General features: G+C 39.7%; 1 protein-coding gene across 8 annotated transcripts in view; it reads right to left on the bottom strand.

Annotated features, from left to right (window-relative positions):
• OPCML (opioid binding protein/cell adhesion molecule like) overlaps nucleotides 1-18,825 on the bottom strand; it is a 1,159,098-nt gene that overhangs the window by 105,307 nt on the left and 1,034,966 nt on the right. For all 8 annotated transcript variants that reach the window (XM_017949265.3, XM_017949264.3, XM_031653869.1 and 5 more), the window contains one exon: nucleotides 11,860-11,985. In XM_017949265.3, coding sequence (XP_017804754.1) covers nucleotides 11,860-11,985 — 126 coding nt within the window. The remainder of the gene's footprint in view (nucleotides 1-11,859; nucleotides 11,986-18,825) is intronic.

Below are 18,825 nucleotides of genomic sequence, written 5' to 3'. Positions count from 1 at the left end.
TTCTCCTGGATGATATCCTGCAGAGTGTTTTCCAACTTGGTTCCATTTTCCCCCTCACTTTCAGGCACACCAATGAGATGTAGATTTGGTTTTTCACATAATTCCATATTTCTTGGAGGCTTTGTTCATTTCTTTTTACTCTTTTTTCTCTACACTTCTCTTCTCACTTCATTTCATTCATTTGATCTTCAATTGCTGATACTCTTTCTTCCAGTTGATCGAGTCGGTTACTGAAGCTTGTGCATTTGTCACATAGTTCTCGTGTTATGGTTTTCATCTCTATCAGTTCTTTTAAGGACTTCTCTACCTTGGTTATTCTAGTTAACCATTTGTCAAAACTTTTTTCAAGGTTTTTAGTTTCTTTGCGCTGGTTACATAGTTCCTCCTTTAGCTCTGAGAAGTTTGAGCGACTGAAGCCTTCTTCTCTCGACTCGTCAAAGTCATTCTCCATCCAGCTTTCTTCCATTGCTGACGATGAGCTGCTTTCCTTTGGAGGGAGAGATGTGCTCTGATTTTTTGAATTTCCAGCTTTTCTGCACTGCTGTTTTCCCATCTTTGTGGTTTTATCTGCCTTTAGTCTTTGATGATGGTGATGTACTGATGGGGTTTTGGTGTGGGTGTCCTTTCTGTTTGTTAGTTTTCCTTCTAACAGTCAGGACCCTCAGCCGTAGGTCTCTTGGAGTTTGCCTGAAGTCTACTCCAGACCCTGTTTGCCTGGGTATCAGCAGCAGAGGCTGCAGAAGATAGAATATTGCTGAACAGCGAGTGTTGCTGTCTGATTCTTGCTCTGGAAGCTTCGTCTCAGGGGTGTACCTCGCCATGTGAGGTGTGAGGTGTCAGTCTGCACCTAGTGGGGGATGTCTCCCAGTTAGGCTACTCAGGGGTCAGGGACCCACTTGAGCAGGCAGTCTGTCCATTCTGAGATCTCAGCCTCCATGCTGGGAGATCCACTGCTCTCTTCAAAGCTGTCAGACAGGGGCATTTACCTCTGCCGAGGTTTCTGCTGCTTTTTGTTTAGCTATGTCCTGTCCCCAGAGGAGGAGTCTACAGAGGCAGGCAGGCCTCCTTGAGCTGTGTTGGGCTCCACCCATTTCGAGCTTCCCGGTGGCTTTGTTTACCTACTTAAGCTTCAGCAATGGCGGGCACCCCTCCCCCAGCCTCATTGCCTCCTTGCTGTTAGTTCTCAGACTGCTGTGCTAGCAATGAGGGAGGTTCTGTGGGTGTGGGACCCTCTGGGCCAGGTGTGGGATATAATCTCCTGGTGTGTCATTTGCTAAGACCCTTGGTAAAGCGCAGTATTAGGGTGGGAGTTACCCGATTTTCCAGGTGTTGTGTGTCTCAATTTCCTTTGGCTAGGAAAAGGAATTCCCTTCTCCCTTGTGCTTCCCAGGTGAGGTGATGCCTCACCCTGCTTCAGCTCTCACTGGTCAGGCTGCATCCATGGACCAGCGCCAACTGTCCAACATGCCCCAGTGAGATGAACCCGGTACCTCAGTTGAAAATGCAGAAATCGCCCATCTTCTGTGTTGCTCATGCTGGGAGCTGGAGGCTGGAGCTGTTCCTATTGGGCCATCTTGGGTGTGCCCTCAACACGGCTTTACAACAGATGGTAGGTAGCATTTCCAGTTCCAATTTTACATTTGAGTTAGTTGGGTTTTTCACTTAATATGATATAAGTAATATCCATTCTCATATTTATTCTCTAAAATGCCCAGTGAAGGAGCTAAGCATCATTTCCATACAAGCCTAATTTCCAGCTGTCCCATTTCTGACATGCATAGTTTCTCAATTCAGTGTGAGGAGTATTAAGTAGAAAGTATGGTCACCTATCAAGAACCACAGCTTAAAGACATCATAATTGTTTGTTGTAAGATGTGTTATTTCATCTGGGACTTTAGAAAGAAAACCCTAGGGAACTACTACTTATTTCTTAGTGAGGGTTTTCCACCTTGGGGAGGGAAGGTGGAGGTCATTGTGAAGTATTATGAATCTATATTTCTGAGTCTTCCAGGGTTAGGTTAGCACTCTGGAGTCTGGGTCAGGGCCATCAGCTTCACAGTGATGCTTGCTGAAGGCATCCCTCTGCTAGGATAGCTTGCTCTGCCCTCCTCCTGCTTGCACAAAAGAACTTCAGCCTCCCAAGGAAGAGATTCTCAGGAATTTATGACTCAATCAACTCACCCAAAAGGAGCATAAATGGGATTAGTTTTAATATTGTTAAGTTGCAAAAATACAGGCATATGTGCATGCCAAAGCAAAAATGTACGCAAGCAAAGGGGGAAAACATATGGGTACCCATATGGTGAAAAGCGCATTGCTAGACCTTCACACACTTCTCATTTACAACAAGAACCAAAGTTAGTGAACATAAATTTGCTTTGCAAAAATGTGAGAGGAACAGCTTGTTTGCCCATAACTGTTCCACTGAGCAAGATATGTATAACCTTGATTTCTCATCTCAGACACCTCTTTCTCACACTCTAGGGATTAATTAGGCTCTAAACATGACTTCAGATTAGAAACAAGGCTCCTATCTGCCTTGGAGAGAGACAAAGAAGTAGTAGCACGACTGGATGATGCAGCAGGTCAACTAATAGGCAATTCCTATTAGTGGCTGGAACTGTTACCTGGGATGGCTTAGAAGAGAAATGAGGTTGGTAGGTCTCAGCAGGTTTATTTTAGTGAAGCAGACGAACAACAGGGACCTACAGCAGACAATGGCATGAATGTGGTTTTGATTTGGAGGCTCTGCTTTTGTTAGAACAATACTGGGTGGAAGCTAGAAAGCAACTAGACATAGGAAGGTAGGTGTGGACATAGGAAAGGCAAGGCAAGAGTATGGGTGATGCTCAAAGCTAGTGAGCACCCTTGGGTGCCCCAGGTAACAAGCAGAATTTGATTCAAAGTATCATTTTACATTATACCTGTTCCAACCTCAAGCTATGGAAGCCATCCTTGTATAATATAAAGAGCTCCAGACTTGAAAATCAGGAACTAGGTTCTTTTCATAAAGCTACCATTTTAGTTAGCTGTGACTCATTTGTCATTACTTAACCTTTCCATCTGTTTCCCTCCCTGTGAAATAGGCAAACTATTCTTTCTCTGACCTATTTTAGGGAACTGCTATAAACTCACTTGAGATGATTCATGTGAAAATATTTTAGAAACAACAAATTCTTATATAAGCGTATATAGGAATAGGTTGTTAGTGGAATACTAGAGACTCATTTTCCTTGTATTTCTATTTTTTATTGTTTCATTTGAAATAATTGTCTATTCACAGGAAGTTACAAAATGGTAGAGATAGGTACCCAGCACTATCACCCAGCTCCCCCAATGGTGGCATCTTATGTAACTAAATATATATGTGTGTGTGTGTATGCATACAGTATTATATATACAGTTTTATTTATAAAGTTGTATGTGACACATTTTCTTTATCCAGTCTATCATTGATGGGCATTTGGGTTGGTTCCAAGTCTTTGCTATTGTAAATAGTGCTGCAATAAACATACATGTGGATGTGTCTTTATAGTAGAATGATTTATAATCCTTTGGGTATATAACAAATACCATTATCCAGTAATGAGATTGCTGGGTCAAATGGTATTCCTGGTTCTAGATCCTTGAGGAATCGCCATAGTCTTCAACAATGGTTGAACTAATGTACACTCCCACCAACAGTGTAAAAGCATTCCTATTTCTCCACAACCATTCATTGTTTCCTGAATTTTTAATAATTGCCATTCTGACTGGCATGAGATGGTATCTCATTGTGGTTTTGATTTGCATTTCTCTAATGATCTGTCATGATGAGCTTTTTTTCATGTTTGTTGGCCACATAAATGTCTTCTTTTCAGAAGTGTCTGTTCATATCCTTTGCCCACTTTTTGATAGGACTGTTTGTTTTTTATCTTGTAAATTTGTTTAAGTTCCTTGTAGATTCTGGATATTTGATCGTTGTCAGATGGGTAGATTGCAAATATTTTCTCCTATTCTGTAGGTTGCCTGTTCACCCTGATGCTGGTTTATTTTGCTGTGTAGAAGCTCTTAAGTTTAATTAGATCTCATTTGTCAATTTTGGCTTTTGTTGCAATTGCTTTTGGTGTTTTAGTACACCATGGAATACCATGCAGCCATAAGAAAGAATGAGATCATGTCCTTTGCCGGGACATGGATGAAGCTGGAAGCCATCATTCTCAGCAAACTGACACAGGAACAGAAAACCAAACACTGCATGTTCTCTGGACACAGGGAGGAGAACAACACACACTGGGGCCTGTCGGAGTGTGGCAGGGAAGGGGAGGGAGAGCATTAGGGCAAATACCTAATGCATGCTGGGCTTAAAACCTAGATGATGGGTTGACAGCTGCAGCAAACCACCGTGGCACTTGTATACCTGTGTAACAAACCTGCATATCCTGCACATGTATTCAAGAACTTAGAGTAAAATTAAAATTAAAATTAAAAATAAATAAAGTTATGAATAATTGCACTGTGGAGTTTACTTGCATTTCACTAGTTTTTGCATGTACTTATTTTTATGTCTTTGTGTATAGTTCGACAACATTCAGTCACACATACTGAGTCATATAGGTACCATAACAATCAAGATACAGTATAGCTCCATCAACCTAAGGCAACTCCCTTCTGCTTCACTTTCCTTTTGCTACTCTCACCACTGGCAACTGCTGGCCTCTTGTGCATATTTACAATTTTGACAACTCAAGAATGTTATAAAAGTGGAATCATACAATATGCAAACGTTTGAGACCAACTCTTTTTATTCATCACAATGTCTTTCAGGTCCATCCAAGTTGTCAAATGGAACAATAGTTCATTCCTTTATTTTGCTGTGTAGTATTTCATGGTGCGATTATACCACAGTTTAACCATATACCCAATGAAGGACATTTGGCTTTTTGCCTATCACAAATAAAACTGCTGTATCATTCCCAATCTACACTCAGGCCAAAGAAATGAATCAAAGACCTCAGAACTGTGAAGGAATAAGAGACAAAGACAAGAGGTAATAAAATAGTAAAAAATATCACTTTTCTCTCAAGGCTGCTCGCACATTCAATGAGTTAAAACACAAAAAACGCACAAAACGGGGCTAGGCATACAGTATGCACTCATCATAATACCATCATAACCAGCACCCAGGCTAATCTGTATGCTACATGGATTCAAAGAATGCATTCAAATGCAAATATGGCACAACTACAGTTTAGAAATAACTGTTGAGTTAGTGTTCAACACTATTACCTGCTTTCCATTCATTTTCTCTTTTGATACCCAAAATAAACTGATAAAGTCGTTCCCATTTTGCAGTAAAGGGTTTTGAGGATCAGTGAGATAAATCAACATTTGTTAAGTCACTCCGTGTGTTAACAACTCAGCCCAGGGCTACCACCACCATCCAACAGCCTATCCAATGGGCTACCACCACCATCCAACAGCCTATCCAATGGACTAACACCACCATCCAACAGCCTATCCAATACCTATACTCAAGTGTGGGTCAATGCATCTTTTATTTGGAGTGCTAAGAACTTGGTGATTTCTTCTAAGACTTTCTCTTTAGGAATTTCTAGCATGAAAAATGAACGCTGTAGCAGAAACAGTCGTGAATCAGTACTTTTTTTTTTTTTAGACAGAGTTTTGCTCTTGTCACCCAGGTTGCAGTGCAATGGCCCGATCTCAGCTGACTGCAATTTCCGCCTCCTGGGTTCAAGAGATTCTCCTGCCTCAGCCTTCTGAGTAGTTGGAACTACAGGCATGAGTCACCACGCCTGGCTAATTTTTTATATTTTTTTGTAGAGACGGGGTTTCACCCTGTTTGCCAAGGTGGTCTTGAACTCCTGACCTCAGGTGATCTGTCCACCTCAGCCTCCCAAAGTGCTGTGATTAAAGGCATGAGCCACAGAGCCCGGCTGATTGGTATATTTCTAACCTGAACATCTACCAGAGTGACTAGAAGACAAAACTGCCCAACCAGGTGATAACCACGGGTGGTGATTTTGCTAGCATTAGCTCTTTACTTCCATGGAATTCTCTCATTTAGCAACCTCAGATATCTAGAACACAGCCAAACATTATTTCTCCCAGACAGAAGTCATCAGTGCCATTGATCACATTCCTAAAAGCTAATGCCTTTCACTCAAAGAAGGCCCTTTCCCACCACTACATCTTATTTAGGACTAATCAACTTAGTTGTATAGATTCTTGCTCAAGACAAATTAGAAGCAGATCATCAGAAGAAACGTGGCTGCTAAAAGACAGGTGCACTGACTTTAGGAAGAACTGACAAGTCTGATTGAAAGGAAGAAAGAAACACTACAAGAACTATTTTTAAAAGACACAAGATTTTAAACAGTATTGATGGTATTTAAGGGTCATATTCCTAGTCATCGCAGTCCCCAAATGCCAAGATACAAACAATCTATATGTATAATCTTGATGTTACAATGTAAAGATGAGGCTAAATGGCATTCACTAGACAAAAATAAACAGAATAGAACATAAATGGCATTCACTAGACAAAAATAAACAGAATAGAACATAATTCATGCTTTAAATGCTTTCAGTGGAAATAACTTGAGTAAATGCATAAAAGAGTCAGCTTTGGTTACCTGGAAAGTTCACTTCTATGAAATAACTTGCTCCCTGAGATATTACTGTATCTGAGTAGACTGTATGAGCAGCTCACTCATGGGTGAAGTGTTGTCATCTTAAAATCTCAGGGGAGGAGAGACAGGAAGGAAGACTTTGTTATTTTTTCCCAAACATCTGGCCTTTCCAAATATGTCATGGCAGCAGAGCCAGGTGTGCGAGGCATTGCAGTGGATTCCTATGGCATTGCAAGAGGGGATGACTACCCTCCTTAGAACACAACAGGCTCTAGGGTCTTCTGCCACGCCCATCCCTGCAACTTTTTCACATTACTCATGTGCCTAGAAGAGCCTGCCAGTGATGGTGGCCCAGCTTCCCTTCTCTTGTCCTTCAGGAATGGGAAAGGAAATAATTCTTGAAGCCCAGCTGATTCACAATGTATTCCAATCCACTTTGCTTGCTTGTTTGGGGTCCTGACTTTTTCCTTTGGAAAATTTTTTGAGGCAGCAGCCTGTGTTATATAGAATAATAATTCCATCATTATTCTACTTCCTGGGCCATGGGTGACTAAGTACAGATTTCCATATACGTAAAGGCTGCTACACAAGTGCCATACCCTCTAGCAGATCTATATAAATATTTTTAGTAAGCCATTGCCTGCTATTGAAAAAATTAAGTATAGATTTTTATATATAAAGATTAAGAATGAATACACAGTCAAAAGCTCAGCAGTTTGCACAGAAACAGCAAACCCCCAGAGGGACGGTTGCATAGTGCTTTTCGTTATGTTCACAACATTTATTCATGATCCTGGTAACATCCAGCTTTCCTCAAAAGTGAGGCACGTGTCCTCGAAAATGCCCGGGTTCTGGAAATCTGGTACACTTTCAGTACTGCCAAGGAGACGAGAGGTCGACAGGGCTCCCGCAGCTTACTCAGTCTAGAGAGCAGAAAAGCTGGGAAGTCTTCAGATCCACCTTTGGAAACTTGGGGATGTTTCAAAACTTTTACCCTACTTTGGTAAGAAGGATATGTCTTTGGTTTATTTGTTTTTGTGAAACAAATATACCTGAAAAGAAAAATTACTTCAAAGGGGCTCCCCAGAAACGTCAATGATGGGAGTATTTACACCACCAACATGGGCAAAGGCTACCCAGGCTCCTCTCACTCCCTTGCCTCCTCCCACTCCAATCACTTTAATCACTTACCAGTGCAGTTTCACTACCTGAAACCTTCACTCTTCAACCATTATCATCTTAGGTAGAGATTGCATTTCTGTATTTTGAGCTGTATTTTTTCCTTCATTATATCTGTCTACTTTTTATATTTCAGAGATTCCTCATAGTTTCAGATCCATCAAAGCTTATTATTATTTTTCTCATGCGATAATGGATTTATTTATTCATTTATTTTTACCTCTTTTCTACAATTGTAAGGGGTCAACAGCATGTACTCATATTGCCATCTTAAACTGTAAGTGTGATTGTTACTATTTTTAATTTTTAATAATCTGCTTATTAAAATATTTTTCTTAAACGAAGGCTGATTTACTCGTCCCTGTTTATAGATCCCCAAATTTAAATCATATATTTCAAATATTGCATTAGCTAACTCCTCCACCGTAATCCTACTGGAATTTCAAAGAAAATATCATTGCAACCTTTATTTCTTATTCTTCCATGCTGAATCAATCAACAAATTTTTCTAAAAAATGCTGTTTGATGTTCAAGTTTTATTGAATGTACGTCTAATCTTTTAAAACAACTCCCTAATTGCAAGTCAGAAGGAGCATCCTTCTAAAAATAAATATTGGTAGCCACCCTGCAGATGCAAATTTTAAACTTACAAATACTTCATATTCCAGAGCTTTTCTTTTTTTTTATTATACTGTAAGTTCTGGGGAACATGTGCAGAACGTGTGGTTTTGTTACATAGGTATACACATGCTATGGTGGTGTGTTGCACCCATCAACCCGTCACCTACATTAGGTATAAAATTGAAATGCTACAGAGAAGATTAGCATAGCCCCTGTGCTTTTCAAACTGGGAAACCATTTTTTGGAGTTCAAATGCTTAAATATCATTGAGAGAGGGAAGGGGAAAGACAATAGTGAAAGTGAAAGACAGCAAAGTTAAGGCCAAGCCTATGAGAAAACAAAGGCAACTCCAAAGTAGAGCACAGCCTGTGAGATTTAAAGAAGAGAGGGATCACTTAAATTTAGGATTTTCCAGTGAGGCTAAATGGCAGCTATTACATTCCATAAGAGATCGGGAATACGAATGAATCCCCCTTATTTTAAAAGGGAAATCTTACCAGTGTACTATTATAAAGAATTGCTTTAGAACATTTACATAAAGTCAAAACGCCTTTTAAATGATTTCCAAGCTTACAGAACTGTGTGTTTAGGATCAAATAACTACATTCTGGGATTTCAAGCATTTATAAAGACATTTGATTTGACCAAATATATAAAAGTCGCTCTGATGGTTAGACACAGTTTTGTATATAATATAAATCCAAAATTATCTCAAACTTTAGGCAAAATTATCATGGAACCCATGTCTTTGGGAACATTATTGCTGTGTTTATATTAAGTTTGAGTTTTGCGATATCCCTTACATATACTTTAATACTCTCATTAATTTTACTTTATGATATAGAGACATTCTAGGTTTTAACAGCTGAGGTCTTTATACCAAGAATATTAGGCTAATTTATTAGCATTATCTTTCCCTATAACAAGGCAGGAGCAAAAATATGTGTTCTCAGTCCACAAAGAGAAAAGCAGCAAAAGCTTGAATGATACTCCTAGCAGAAGATCCAGTCTCTTATTTGATAAATGCAATGACATAATTAATGTTTCAAATTAGGAAAAAAAGATCATTATTGTCTACATTTCTGTATATTTATATTTCAAATTTAATTGAAATCTAATTACCAACAATACAATACACTTATTTTTTACAGTTTTATTAGTTTTGACTAATTTTGACACCAACATAACCTTCAAGATACAGAACTTTTCCAACATCCCCCAAAATTTCTTGTGGCCCTTTGCAGTCACTTCTCCCCAAATCCCTACCCTAAGTAACCACTGACTTGACTTCTGCCATTCCAGATTAGTTTTGACTATTATAGGATTTCATGCAAACAAATTCATACAGCATGTGTTTTTTAATTTTTAGCTTATCTTCCTCAGCACGCCATTTTTGAGATACATCCATTTTGTTATGTGCATCACTTGTTTGTTCCTTTTAATTGCTGAGTAGCAATCTGTTGTTAGAATATTCCACAATTAATCTATTCGTCTGTCAATGGTTATTTGGGTTATTCATAGTTTACAGCTATTATTAATGAAACTGCTAAAAAACATTTGTGTACAATATACATTTGTGAGCATATGCTTTCATTTATCTTGAATAAATGCCTAGGAGTGGAATTGCTGGTGCGTATGCTAAGTGTATGTTTAACTTTATAAAAAAATGTGAAATTGTTCCCCATTGTGCTTATATGTTTTTACAGTTGCAGAGTTAATATATAAAGCTTCAGCTGATCCACATCCTCACCAACACTCAATATTATCAGCCTTTTTAATTTTAGTCTTCCTAGGGATTATACAATGGTATCTCATTTTTGGTTTAATTTTTATTTATACGATTAAGATGTTAGTCATATTTTTGTGTACTTATTTGCCATTCACATACTATATCTTCTTTTGGAATTGACCAAATTTTTTGTTCACTTTGAGGTAGAGTGTCAGAATTGTGTTGGAAGAATTCTTCATATACAGTAGATGTAAATTTTTTGTCAAATATATGCACAGTAAATGTTTTTATCCAGTCTGTGACTCCACTGAAGGTTTTTAATTTTGATGAAGGCTGTGATGAGTTAAGTTACAACCCTATAAAAATGATACCTTGAATTCCTAACCCCTGATACCTCAGAATGTGACCTTATTTAGAAATAGGGTCTTTATAGAGGTAATCAAGTTAAAATGAAGTTACTGGTGTGGACCCTGATATATGATGGCTTATATCCTTATTAAAAGGAACAACTTGGACACAGATGCATCTAGGAAGAAGGCCATAGGAAGATGAAGGCAGAGATCAGGGTAATAGATTTACAAGTCAAGCAATGCCAGTGACTACCAGCAAACCATCAGCATCCAGGGAAGGACGTGGAACGAATTCTCCCTCAAGCTCTTGAAAGGAACCAACCCTGCTGACGCCTTGACCTCAGACATCTGGCCTCCAGAAATGTGAGGAAATACATTTCTGTTATTTAAATCACACAATTTTGGGTATTTCGGTATTAACATGAATTTATTACTTTTGTTCTGTCATGGTTAGGGCTTTTCTTGTCCTGGCAAATCTTCGTCTTTCTCAATATTACTAAGATTTACTCTTACACTTTCTTGTAGATCCATATTACTTTTGAATGTTACGTAGGCATACTCCACACATTTTTCCTATTTACTTGGTTTCATGTTTGAATTTTTAATGCCTGAGGAAGCTCTTGTTTCTTGTATAATTCCTAGAATTAATCACAGCTTTTAGTAGCAGTGTAAATATTTCAAGTGGCTCTGTGCCCATCTCTTCAAGTTTGGCTTGGGGCAAGTTTTATTTCCAAAAGGACAAGCCCCACTGTCCTTCTGGTTCCCTTGCTATTAAGTTGGAAATGGTTTTAACCGATGTTTTCATACCAATTATTGACTGCTCAGCACAGTCATGCCCAAGTGCACTTAACCATTTCCATCATCCTTCTTCCACTCAAGGTGAACTGTTTATGGACAGGTCAGACATGTGTGGCTCTGGATAAATGTCCTAAAAGTGCTGAAGCAAGGAGATCCTTTTTCTCCTGGACACACAATAACGCCAAACTTCTCCATGGCCACACTCATACCCTTGTGCTCTATTTCCAGGAAGAACAAACCACCAACTGACCCACCTCTACTTTCAGAAATTCACATCTTCATTGGAAGTTATTCTTATGTCCTTTGTTCTTCATAGTTTGGAAAACAGAAGCCACCTAAGGCCATAAAAATGACTGAGACCATAATTTAGCAAATTTCCTCTATGAATCCTTCTTTGGAAATGAAAAAGCCAGCAATTGGTGCATATTGCCTGCTTGATTTTATATGACTGGACTACAAAATGTTTTCTGATTCCTGAAGCTCTGTTGTGCATAAGAGCCAAGACTTTAACATACTACTGCTGAAAACGTCCTCCAGGTCAGCATCTTACCCTTGACTGACAGGTGTCTCCACGTCACAGTTGGCTCTGGTCTGCCAATAGCAAGACACAGCAGGGTCACACTGCTTCCCTCATTCACAGTGACGTCTGAGGAGATATTCATGATCTGAGGAGGAACTGTAAGGAAACAGGATAGAAGAAATACCTGAGAATAATTCTTTGCACTTAAAAGGAGGTGTTAGCCTACAAATTTTGTATAGCATGTTTTTATGATAAATATTGTTCACAATAATAAATTTCAAGTTGCTTGATTCGCCAAAGATAGGGCCATAAACATTTGCCTTGTACTTATGGTAGAAGGAGCTCTATATTATACCTTGGTGATAGCAGGAGGCAGATGTGGGAACACTGGTGGGAAGCAGAGGACCTGAGAGAGGGTGTGACTGTTGATTAAAAGGCGAAATCAAAAATATTCACAAAGCCTTCCAAGAGCTCCTGTTTATCCCCATGTTTATTGTTTTTAGTGGAATCAGTGGCGTAAGCTGATAACCATGAGGGACCACTGTCCTCAGCCTCAAGTCTTCCCCAATATTGCACTCAAAATGCTGATAACGCTGAGTTAGTTACTATTTTCTGAGCATTGCAGACCCTTTTAAAATCTTTGACCTTGAACAGGTTGTTCCATCCTGGAATTATTTTGTTTCTCACTTATTTTAACCTGACAACCCCTCACCATCCCTTAAAACACATCCTTTAAAACTCAGTGAAATTCTCTGACTCTCTTGATAGAGTTAGAAAATCCTGGATCCAACCAGCAATGCATGTGTGTCCTTACTACTACTGCAACCATGAGATTGTACTCCAAATTGTATTTTTTAAGTGGCATCATATCCTAGTGGTTAGGAGCAGGGTTCTGGATTCAGATAGACCAATGTTTCAATCAGCTTAATTCCTCACCTGCTACATGACCGTTAGCAAGGTGACCTGCCTTTGTCCCTTTGAGCTTTATTTTTCTCACTCGTGAAATGTGGATGATAGTAGTAGCTAAACTCACAACACAGTGAGTTTAGGTGAAATAACGGCTTAGCAGAGAGACTGATATAAAGTAAGCACTCAATAAATGTTAGCTCCTAAGATGACGATAACGACGATCATGATGATGTCAGGAAAAACATATTTCACAAACAACAGTTTTCCTCTCATGAGCCAGGACCATGCCCATGTACCCACAGCACTACAAATTTTAGCCTAAAATGACACCTGGTCTTACTCTCTCACCTCCAGGCCTTGATTCTCTTCAACTCAAAGGTCAGTATTGGAAAACGCCCAGATTCCTTCTCACCTCTTATTTATCACCACCACTGTCTTGGTTGTTTCTCACCAATTTTCACAGATAATTGCAGTAGCCTCCCACCAGGAACCTTCCACCCGGCCTCTTTCCATTTTGGGGTCCCACCAATCTATTCCCTACACATAGCCAGAGCAATCTTTCCAAGTAATCATGGAATCAAACTTCTCTCCTCCTTACTCATTTACCCCAGAATGGCCTACCACGTTTAACAAACAAAGCCTTCTGCATGACCTGAGCTCTCTGGAGTCGAACCCCCAAACCCACCAACAAACCTCATCTCAGGCCCCGTTTCCTCTAACAAAGCGCATGGCACACACTGGCCCCTTATCTTCTCCTGAATGTTTTAAAAGCATCAGCACTCCCATAACTTTTCTTTTCCTTGACTGTCTTTTTTTGATTCCCTACCAACAGATATGACTCATCTTTCAAAGGGTACCCTAACATCCTCTCTCCCCTGCCATTTGCCCTAACCTCTCCCTACATCCTGAAAGCAGAAACAGTCATCTCTTCTGCTGCGTTTTGTTTAGACCTGTCCCAGGGAGGGCTCTGAACGTGCTCTATGTATGGCAGCTTATTGTCTTCTGACTGTCTCTGCACCTAGAGAATGAGGAGCTGGAGGGCAAGTGTGGAATCACACACATCTCTACTCCTCAGTGTAAATCACAGAGTCTGACAACGGTACATGCTTAATTTCTCTTTGAAAGAAAGATCCAAAACAGATTGAAAAGAAATCCCAAAACTAAGGGAGGTAAAGCTTTGAATGGAAGATTTTAGATACTCAAATCTTTCTTTCCAATTTTCTTTCAGATCCTCAAATAAAAGGAAGATAACACAGAGCGGAGGCTCCAAGCCTGCAGACATGCTGATGTATTTGTACTGCCAATTTAATTGTGAATTATTAATTACCAAACAGGTACAGGGCAGGTCAATTCCAAACAAACCTGAGCTGAGCTGATGGCAAAGGAGAATTATGGCAAATGCTGAATTCAGACAATTTTGCAGCTTGGAGTTTTATGCTGCTGAGACCTTACAGGTAAGTCTTTTCAAGGAGAAGCCATGAGTAACAAGTAGAACATTTGAGCTCTTAATCTACATTAGCAAATAAATAAAAATTGCCTATCTTATAAATCTGCCATATTTGGGATTATTTCTGCATTAGGATTTGGCCTGAAATTTCAGTGCACATATTTTACCCAAATACATGCTGGGGAAAAATAGCGTACATTTTAGCTACACTGCATTCTCTTGAGAAAAATGTTCTACCTGTTTTTTTTCTTTTTCCTATATTTTCTAGCTTGTTAAAAAATAGTTCTGGGCTTCGAAATGTCAATACTTTTTTCACTTCTGTAAAGCAACAACTCGAGTGCAACTTCCAAAATATTCTCAAAATAATGTCTGCTTCAGCTGGAACTGTTAGGCCATCTGAAGTTTTTTGTCTTAATTTTTTTTTCAGACCCTAAAGGCTCCCTAATAGTAAGTTACACACAGCTGGGGAAAGCACATTCATTGAATGGAGGCAGCTATGATGCCTCAGGATAGAACTCAGCACAGCCACCAACTCAGAACTGTTCTTTCCGCAGACATCGTACCTCATCCGATAGTGTGAAGGATGCTGGATTAAGAGATATGTAAAACTCCATGGATGCTTAGCATGTCATCCTCATTGCTCAGGTGCTCAGTCTATGTTACCCATGAGGAAAGAGCTTCCTGAAGTAGGATCACAAAGGCTAACCGAGACATTCCTACTAAGCCCAGGTAGTGTTGTGTGCCATCCTCTGTAGCTCCTTCATGTTCTCTGTCATTTTCTCCAAGGAGGAAAGATAAGTACAGTGTCAGGCTGTGGATCGCTAACAGAAAAGGAAGTGCAGAGGATGAACTGGCAGAAAGGGAAGTTCTTTCTCTTCTTAATTAAATATCCTTAGAAACTAACATTAATAAGCAACTTTGTTGTTTTCAAATTCCTTGTTTATTGAGATAAACAAGCTCCTTACAAATGGTGAGATAAATCAAATAAATATTCTCACCATTAATATTGAAGAAACTGAGGCATGAGGAGATAAATTGATCAAAATTATAGGGTCAGTCAACAAGAGTTCCTCTCACTGTATTATGATTCCTCTTTGTTTATTGTTGACCAATTCCCCAAACAAAATTTCCATCCACAAACCTTCACGTGTTTGTGTACTCTGCTTCAAATGTCTTCCCAGAGCATCTTCCCTCACAGCACCTGCCATGATGAACAAAACCATCCCATTCAAGTCAGCGCCCCCTGCACACTGCAGGCCACAACACGCGAGGCCTATTTTCACTGTCCTTGTTTCCCCAGGGCCATGCATGCTGCTTGCCAAGGAAGGTATTCAATACTTTTAATGTAAATTTAAATCTGAGTTGAATTCCGCAATATCACTACAACTCTACCCTTGTTTCCATGATGACTTTGTGAAGAAAGGAACACTTGGGGATAGCTTTTAAATGCTTCTCCATATTTTGGCAGGTGATCTTTGTTTAATTTTTAGACGAGTATCTGTAGCAAATGCATCTATACATATTGCTATTGCTTGTAAATATACATATAAACATAAAGAAATGAATAATAACCTTACCTGACATGCCCAAATTACTCAAAGGAAATGGTAGGACCCACAGAGTTTAACTAAAGGATAATAAATAGCACAGTGTGTCATCTGTGCAGACACTATTGAGCTTCCCCTGCTGGTGCCGTAGGTATCTGCTTATCTTTTCACTGACGGTGGTGTTTTACAATAGGGCCTTTGCATAGATTGTGCAGAGGGTTAAATGCACAACTACGGTAACTTCAAAATGTGGTCATTTTGGATAGATGATAGACGGGTAATAGCTAGGAAGAAGAAAGATCAATATAGATAGAAATATAGAGAGACAGATGATATATTGACAGAAGTTGGGTAAGTATGTGGGTACACAGAAAGAGATAGATGATAGATAGATAGGTAGGTAGGTAGGTAGGTAGATAGATAGATAGATAGATAGATAGATAGATAGATACATAGATACATAGATAAACAGATAGATGACAGATAGACAGAGATAGAAATTCCACAGTTATCTTTTAAATATCTTGCTTCTGCCTAAAACGTCCCACATGTGCCCCTTGATAAAGATGGAAGGCCTAAAACTTCTTAACAGGATTTACAAAACCATTTGTTTTGCAGTCTGTCCAAAACATAACTTCTAGGTCCTTCTCTAAAGCCTCTCTCCAGAGCTCCATCATCCTCTCAACTTTGTACCTTTAGACACACAATTCCCTCTGCTTGGAAAACCCATTCCCACACCTGTGCCATCTGATCCACCCACTCTCCAGTTCTCAACTCACATTCAGAGCTTACTTGTGATGTCTGAGTCACCCTTTCTCTCCCCAAGACATTCTTGTCTACGCCTTTATCACACCATTTATCTTTGCAACTGAGCTATCCCATGGACAGGATCTGTGATAGGTACCCTCGTATTCCTATTATACACACAATGACGGACATGCAGTAACATCTTCTTTATCCCTGTAAACATAATGTATGAGTGCACGGGTTTCTAAATTCAGTATCCGATAATGTGTCAAGTGTCTCCCATCCTAGAGACTGACACTCGCTCTATCCTCTCCCTGAAATCCTCATCATCCTATTCTTCACGTGTGTAATTTTTTTTCTGGGCTCAGTTTTAATGTTACTTCCTTAGAGAAGTCTTTGCTAAGGATCCCAGTCCCCTGCCCCCAATATCTAATTCAGGTCCTCTTGTTACAATCTCTCCTCAACCTTTACATTTTCTTGTATAATACATACATAGTTTTGGGCTTTTATATCCACGTATATGACTATTTGTTTAACATCTCTCTGGCCCACTAAACTATCTACTTTACAAACCACTACACTCCCAGTAAATAGAACTATGCCTGCCACACAATATTTAATAGATGCTTAATAAAAACTTGCTAAATAAATAAATGACTACTCTGTATACTGTTTCATTCAAATGATTGTGTACTTGGGAGACAGAAGACTTGAGCTGGAAAAGGCTTTCCCAAAGATGAAACACGTCTTTCCGTAAAGTTAGTTGGGATTGAAATGTGTGATTTTGCACATATCAGCCCCACCCTGCATAAAGTTGATATAATGTGGTGGAAATGGCAGTGAGAGGCCAGGGAACATGCCTCTGGTTCTGAAGTCCAATAGACCTGCTTGGCATTGGACAACTTTTATTTACTGAGCCTAAGCCCATGGCTCCTCATCTGTACAATGGAGATGAAAACCTTGTGTCTTCAGGTTGTTGCAAGAACTAAATATAAATGTATTCAACACAGGAGCACAGTGCATGGAAATAAGGAAGTATCTGGTAAATGTTAGCTGCTATTAGCCTTTGTATATACTCATTATTGATATTGTTCACGCCATTTAGAATCAGAGAAATGGCTTTATCTGTGCCTAATTGCTCATTTTCTAAATCTTAGTTTCCAACTTTAAGTTGGGACTTATAACTAAATGAAGCTTACCTTGGAGATACACACACATATATATATATTTAAATACATTATATGATATGTTATATACAATAATATAATATAGTATATTGTATACTATATTTAATATAGTATAACATTACTATATATTTCATATGTACATAGAGTATATGTAGAGTATATATGTGCATAAACACTCTAGCTATCAGAGTAAAATGTGCATATTCAATGACTAACCATCAATTTCCTCCTCTTAAACTGAGCTATTGGGCCTAAGCAAATGCATATGGCAAATCTCACATGTGTATGAAGAAATTGCTTGGCTTTTAAAATATTTTCTTTTAAGGGGTGTCTGTTTCTAGAAGGAACAGGGTACAAGACCTCAGCACCATGTCCTGCTCAGCCAGGTCCCAGACCTCATCTCAGCTGAGAGGCAGAAGCAAAGTGGGCCTGGGACCAGATGCACAGGTGTCTGCTGCTGCTCCCTACCTCAGCTTTGCCCACATCCTTAGCAATGCAATAAGTAATGATACCTCGCATGTGATGGGTATTTGGGGCTTTATTATCTAATTTGGTCTTGACAACAGCTTTGAGGTAGACAGGACAAGATAAAGGAACTGAAGTGTGTCCACAAGGCAGGATGCTGGGACACAGTCTTCACCCTCAGGGCCAGACCCACTGAGAGGGGTTCAGGTCACCAGGACAGCACTGGCCTTGGGGTCACACAGCTCTGGACTCTGGTCCTGGCCTCACTTCAGCTGGATGCCTGAGTGCAGGTGAGCTCTGAATCTTGCCAGCTTCCTCTCCCAGGAGGAGTGCTCATGACACCTGCTTATGGTTAGGGTGAAGGTATGGGTAAAACTCTGAGCTCAATCCTTGGCCAAAAGCAGGTGCGTATTGAGGGCTGCTTCCTCATTCTGTCCACATTGTCAAGAATTCCCACATTGTCAAGAACTCTCTGGGAATTTTTTCAAATTGCAGATTATTAGCTCTGAATCAGAACAGGGCGTAATAGTGTCAGAAAGTCCTCAAGGTGGATTTGGCATGCAGCCAACATTACAAGTCATTGCTACACCCCTGCAAGGGGCATCCGTTCTGTCTGGTCCCCTCCCAGTCACCCAGAGCTGCCCAGCTTCCATTACATCCCTCCGCATCCTGTCCCTCCAGGACCTGCTCCCCA

This window comes from Papio anubis, chromosome 12 (assembly GCF_008728515.1).
Source record: "Papio anubis isolate 15944 chromosome 12, Panubis1.0, whole genome shotgun sequence".
NCBI classification, from domain to species: domain Eukaryota; kingdom Metazoa; phylum Chordata; class Mammalia; order Primates; family Cercopithecidae; genus Papio; species Papio anubis.
The sequence above is the reverse complement of the archived record's forward strand: the minus strand, read 5'-3'. Positions and strand labels throughout refer to the sequence as shown.